Consider the following 6542-nt stretch of genomic DNA (forward strand, 5'->3'; position numbering starts at 1 on the left):
ATGATGCAGTTTTTAAAGTAAGTGACAGTGTTTTTTTTGTCAAAAGTTCATATATCTGTCACCCACACTGTGTCTGGGCGAGACTGGTGGAGGACGTGCAGCAATTTCAAATGTGCCATGACTTTTTTTTTTTTTTTAAACTGAAAAACACTTACTTGTGTTTCATTTCCTAATGCTCGGTGCAGCATTCGTGGCAACAGTCAGGGTGTTGCAGTCCGCCCTGCTGCACGACGGGGTGAGTTTCAGCACTGTATGATATCTGATCCTAAAAACCCTGCAGGGCAGCCACAGCAAATCAACAATGGATTAATGGATCTGGTTCTGCTCATAAATCTCTGTAGGATTGGAAAGCATTGGAGGACAGTCAGCCTGTAGTGGTGTGCTTAATGTTACAGGCAGTTTGGGTTTCCCATGTCACTGCTTTTGGGTTTCAAAGCAGTGACAGGGTAGTAAAGACGTGGCTGCATCTTACGTCTGTGTTAAATCAGTGAATGTCAGGAATGCTGGATTGTCAGTCTGCCGCGTTGAGAGCTTCACCAACACGCATTCACCGCCACGAATTTGTTTGTAAATAACTCCGACGCTTTTTTCCCCCCATGGGTCTTAACGTACAGTCGGATAACTTCATGCGCCATAGCAGAGACAGAGAGATGTGTTGTGCAGACATTCCTTAATTCACTGGTGTCAGTGCAACACTTCAACCATAGCCGTGTGCAGTAAGGCCTTGCCATAGATCACAGTGGTTAACAGTTAGCTGTTCCTGCAGGTGTGTAGGGAACGGCAGTAACTGCTTCCATTACTGGAGAGAATGGCCTAACTCCCACAGCCCCCTCCAGACAACGCTGTCAGTACCCATCCATTGTAGGGCCTGAGAGGGAGCTGTAAGTACGGCAGACTTATGGCTTTGTTAGAGGGACTCGATGGTCTCCTCTGGCTCAGCGCTGGATAAGGAGGGACGGTGGTATGGAAGGATAGCCAGATAGAGTGATAGAGATGGAGGGTGAGGATAAATCGAACACCCCCCTGATATCCCACCACCACTGTGCCCTCCCCCTCTCCTGGTGTGCTCGTGAGTAGAGTGCAGGCTGGAGAGTGGGGAGGGTTATTTGGTGCTATTTTTACAAGAAAAGGGTTGATTTGTCTTAGGCCATTACCGTCTATTACAGCTGCGAGTCTTGGGGAAAAGGTGGGAAGCGGCAGACGCTGGCATTCTGCCTAAAGAGAAATCAATGAAACAAATTAATCCTTCGCAGGCAGCGGTGACACTGTAATCCATCATTCAGGGGGTGCTTTTACACACTGAATCAGGGAGCGAGGCGAGGAGGTGGAGGGATTGGGGGTCGGGGGACTGGGTTGGTGGGTGATGCTGGTTGAGAAAAAGGGGTGGGGGAGAGCGGTACCGAGGCCCCGGGGGACAGGGGGAAGACATCCGTGCTACAGTAACACTGGGGTAACGGTGGGTGGTGGCAGGGAATCAAGGGGCTCTAAGCCCTTCCATTACATCTTTGAGCTGCCTGTGGACATACAGAGCAGGAGGAGGAGGACAGGAACAGAAACACAATCAGCTGAGCTGCGCCATGGACATGGCCGTGATTACACACATATGCCTCCACGCTTCCCCTGTTGCCTATCACTTGCTGCCTGATTTGGCCCCACCAGGCTGATGGCTGATGGCACAGAGTGATGACAGAGTCTCATAACTGGTCATCAATGCATGGGCATAACTAGGATGTGAAAAGGTCAGGGAGAAACCAGGGAGGAATCAGGAAGATGCCCGGTCGTGCAGTGGTCCCACTCGTTGCTTGACGTTTCCCAGCTGCGACATGCATTGCGGATCATCGCAGCAACGGATCAAGGTCCAGGTGTCTCCCACCGACAGACATGACGGAGGCTCACTGCCCTCTTGCCTGAGAAGGCAAAACTACACTAAAGCGCATCCCACCCTTTTGCTATTCAAAGCGGGGGAGCTGCGTGCATGCGCCCAGATTCACCACGGTGATGCGTCGGTGCGCAGCCAATGAGAGCTCGGATCTCTCCACGTGACGGAGTCATGTGATCAGCCGCAGTCTTGTCCAGGCCAAGATCCATGTGAAGCAGCTGTACCCTCCAATGAATCACATAACAACCAACATCAAATGGTATCACAGTTCAACTGGGAGTGAAGAGCGGGGGGGAAAAAAACACATACACACATATCGGGATTGATGTGTTTTTATTAGGACTGCGTTGCATTGCCTTTTAGTCATATTACATCATTATGAAAGCAAGTTCAAGAGCATGTTCCACCCAGTGTTACTGTATCAGCCAGCTTTGTTGGTCTCCAGGCTCCTTTGTGGCACTGTGGCGTCTGTGCTGACACTCATTGATAGTGACTATGTGTGTTTTTACAGCGGTGACTTTTAGCTAGAGCTCTGACGGAGGGTGGAGTTGCTTAGGAAGCCGGGGTCAATGCATGAGGGGGGGAAAAGTTAATGCAGTAGCACAACAACCAGAACCATTATTTGCTGTTTCACTGTAATAGGTGGTGCCACTCACCTTAACCAGTTTTTTGAAGAGGAATACCAATAGCCCCCTTTACCCCCTCGAGACACAGGTGGTAGCATTCTGTGGAATGGCATGTTAGAAAATCAGAGAAAATAGTTGGTGGAGGAAAAAAGAAGGGGGGGGGGGGGGTGAGTGTGCTGGAAGAAGAGAGAAGGGAGGGAGAGGTTGAGCTTGGGCAGGGTGGGCCAGCAGAGAGGAAGGGTAGAGGGAGCAAAAGTGGTCAGAGAGCAGGCAGACGGCGAGCATGGAGGGAGGGAGGGAGGGCAGGGGAAGAAGTGAAAGGATGGAAAAAAATGTGGGGATATTGCAGCAGAGCGGATGGTGTGAGGGAGGCAGAGTGAGAAATGTTGCCGGAAATGCTAGAGCCAGCAGCATGTGTAAAAAACCACACTGCAACATTTCTCATCCTTGACATCACTGACAAGCTTTCCAAACACACACACACACACACACACACACACACACACACACACACAGTGTGCTTCTCAAACTGCAGGCTGGTAATATCCAAATCTTCAACACAGCCTCTCCGCTAAGATCCACTCTGTTGTTTTCTCTCATTCTGTAAACAGGGCAGATGCCGCGGGTATTCCGTTTTAACCAATGCTGTAATTTCTTTATTTGAAGGGTGTGTGTGTGATTTAAGATTGCCGCAGCGAATGCAATAGAGTATGTCTGTGTGCCATGACAACTTTCTCTGGCTCCCTCTTAAGTTGTGGGGGAGACGGTGGAGAGTGAGAGGAGTGAAGGGGTAAAGAGTGACGGATATGAGGGGAGGGGAGGAGGACAGAAGATTGTTGTGGAATGTTTGCAGTTCTGGCCAGAACTAGACCGTCTCATTTGTCAGGGCTTGACCCCAACTCTTGGGTCAAAGGTCAAAAGGAACATCTGAGGGAAACTCGCTTGGCTATCACACACACACACACACACACACACACACACACACAGACACAGAGACAGAGACCCACACACACAGACGAGTAAACAGAAAGATGTGTCAGTCTCCCCCCTCCGCACTCTCTCACACATGATTCAAGCTCATGCGCAGTACATCTGTGTATATCATCATGCATATCCATCCTAGTCATATTTGTTTTATTAATGCTGCGTGTTAAGTTGACCTCTAGCTATGAAAGGACAAGCTGCCAGTTTCCCAAAAGAAAGAAAAAAATATTAATAATAATTTGATTTCCAGGATGCTTGGATTCATTTCTGAGTGAAAAGCTTTGACTATGAGTTGGCTTCACTTAAAAAAAGAAAAAAACATATGGAAACTCGCTGCCTCATAAAAACCGAGCAAAGTAAATTTGAGATGGTATTAAAGTTACGTTAAAGTAGCTGGTTTATTGTGATTATGTTATGCTTGGAATCGCTTGTTTTTGACAATGTGGGCATTTATGTGTATCTTGGTGTTGTCAATTTCAATAAAGTTGACAGAAATTCTTGGTTAACGTTTTTTTTCTTCTTTTTCCAATGCATCTTTTTTTTACTGTAGCAGTCTAGAGATCTACCAAGATGAGAACTCCAGCTAAAAGACGAGCTGACAAGACACGGGACTATTTTAGTCATATATCAGTCCAAGCATCGATGTTGTCTTTGCCCCAACGCCCGTAGGTACCTTGGTGAGCAGATAACTTCACTTGTGGTATGAAACGCAGCTGTAAACTACGAGAGCAACATAGAAACGGCGTGAAGAAGAGTAGCACTAATGGCCGTCTACACCAAGTAACAAATCTCAAACCTCTCCTGACAGTGGCTAATTGATTTGAGGTTATACTTTTGATGTTACATTTACCACGTGTGATTCAGTATCTTTGCCCCTACAGGGCCGTCATACTGAGTGATCCCCACACTCGTGCTAAGCAGTGGCATCAGCATCACTGTCCCTACAATCACGCAGCACTCGCCATAAATTACATCTCATCCCGGCGTCAAGTCCTTGTCACGTCCCCGGACTGTGTGTCCCAACGCCCCGGCCACCGTGTCGCTCTCTGCCTGCGAGGAGACACACGACACACACACACCTGGTTACAGAGGGCAGAGTGAGGCCCGCGGAATCACAGACACACACAAACAACTCCGCTTCGAGTTTCAAATTAAAGTGAGGATAAAGCAGGCGGTGCCAGTGTGGGTGGCCCACTTCAGTGACCGACATACTGGACACCTGTGAGTCACATGACGTTAAGACAAAGGCCGGCGGCAGCCGCACCTTAAAAACTGAAGATAGTAGAGTAGATTGAGGTACAGTTGAGTTTAATTAATGCATCTGCAAGAGATTATTATCATACACTTACTTTCTGTGGCTGTTCTCTGGTCACTCTCTCCTGCACGCCCCTGTTAAGAGAGAATTATTGTTAATTTTGGGTTGTTTATTTTTCAGGCATGCTGCCTGCCTCCTTCCTTTCTTCCGCTCTAACAACAGGACGAAGTAGCACAGCAGCTGATGCTCATGGCTTTGAGATGCGTCTTGAATCTTACACCTTTGTCATTCTTTGGCCGGACACATCAAACAGGTGCTATGAATAATTTATCTGAGGAGTTTCACATTGATAAGGTCACAATCTGCCAGGTCTGGACACTAAACACAGGCCGCCTTCACTTCACTGTCCTTTCTTTTAACACACACACACACACACACACACACACACACACACACACACACACACACACACACGTTTCAAAGGAAAAGACACAAAATATCAAGAGGGTTTTCTTTATGTGTGGGTGTGTGTGAGATGGTGGGGGTCTTTTGGTTTAAATGTTAAGCCTAATTGTGTTTTCAATCAGAAAATGTATTATGTTGAAAATGTGCGTGTCACACAATTGCTTTGTTATATGTGCAACATTTTTTTGCATGATGATAATAATAATTCACACATGTTTAGGAGGGTTGGAATTGTCATGTCATTATTCAGTATATATTAAATCATGGCAGAAAAATACTTTTCAAGGTTGCTAAGTGAAAATAAATAAGTACGCTTGTTTTAGAGTTTGTGGGGGAATCACTTTGTGTTTCTGCTCTGCACTGATGTGAACTAGTCTGCTCCAGTGTTGCTCGGTCATTGTCAGCTGCAGCATGGTGACGGTTCGGCTACACTACACTTCTAATTACTACTTGGTGGTGTTTGTTTTTTGAGTGGGGGGGAGGAAGGAAAAAATAAATAATACAGTGCTAACCAGAAGTTAAACAATCAAACTAGTTGATGTTAAAAAAAGGAGTGTGTGTGTGTGTGGGGGGGGGGGGGGGTCATTCCCAACATCAGGACCCAGGACATCACAACCGACATTATACAAACAACAATCCAACGACAGTCAGAGGAAGAGAACGAGGACTCATTTGTTTACACGTCCACATAAACGAGTCCATCCTCCTTCAGCTTTGCTCACTTTCATATTTTCTTGTTTGATGTGCATTTTACCCCTCATTAACATGAATGCAGGCATTAAAGACAGAGGTGGGTAAATTGTTATTCATTCATTTTGGATGGCGTCACCATCCACTCTTTGACCGAGGAGACACCGACGGGACCTGTTATGATCCGGGGACCCTCGGTGTGTCATCGTCTCTCTCGATGCCCCCCCCCCCTCAATGATCGCAATACTCCTTTAAAAGATTGTTTTGCCCTCTTCTTGGTGTCGGAGGCTAATCTGGCTCCCTTGTCGCGGGGGGCTGTATTTCGACAGTGTGTTGTCGGATAATGTGAGGATGGGATGAAAGGTAATCTGCGTGCAGAATTCCTAAAGCTCCCTTATCCTTGTTGAATTTCTCAAGAATTCCACCTTTGCCCTCCGGTTTCCCTGAAATAAATTACTTTAAGGGTGAGATGCCCCCCCCCCCCCCCATTTGGCTTGCTCCTTTTCTTTTCTTTTTTTAATCTTTACTTGGCGGTTACCTTCTTTAAACGCAGTCAAACAGGTATTAAGTCCTGTTTGAATTCACCGTAGTCCTCAGGGAACCCCGCGCATCTCTCGCTGGATATTTCAAAGGCCCTTTATTT

General features: G+C 47.0%; 1 protein-coding gene across 1 annotated transcript in view; it reads left to right on the top strand.

Moving 5' to 3' along the window:
• Window positions 1-5188, top strand: part of LOC118313456 (ultraviolet-B receptor UVR8-like) — a 301478-nt gene extending 296290 nt beyond the window's left edge. The window contains exon 16 of the mRNA XM_047329105.1: window positions 4925-5188. Within this exon, the coding sequence (XP_047185061.1) occupies window positions 4925-4976 (52 nt within the window). The 3' untranslated portion in view covers window positions 4977-5188. The remainder of the gene's footprint in view (window positions 1-4924) is intronic.
• The last annotated feature ends 1354 nt before the right edge of the window (window positions 5189-6542 follow it).

The sequence above is a fragment of the Scophthalmus maximus genome, chromosome 19 (assembly GCF_022379125.1).
Source record: "Scophthalmus maximus strain ysfricsl-2021 chromosome 19, ASM2237912v1, whole genome shotgun sequence".
Classification (NCBI taxonomy): Eukaryota; Metazoa; Chordata; class Actinopteri; order Pleuronectiformes; family Scophthalmidae; genus Scophthalmus; species Scophthalmus maximus.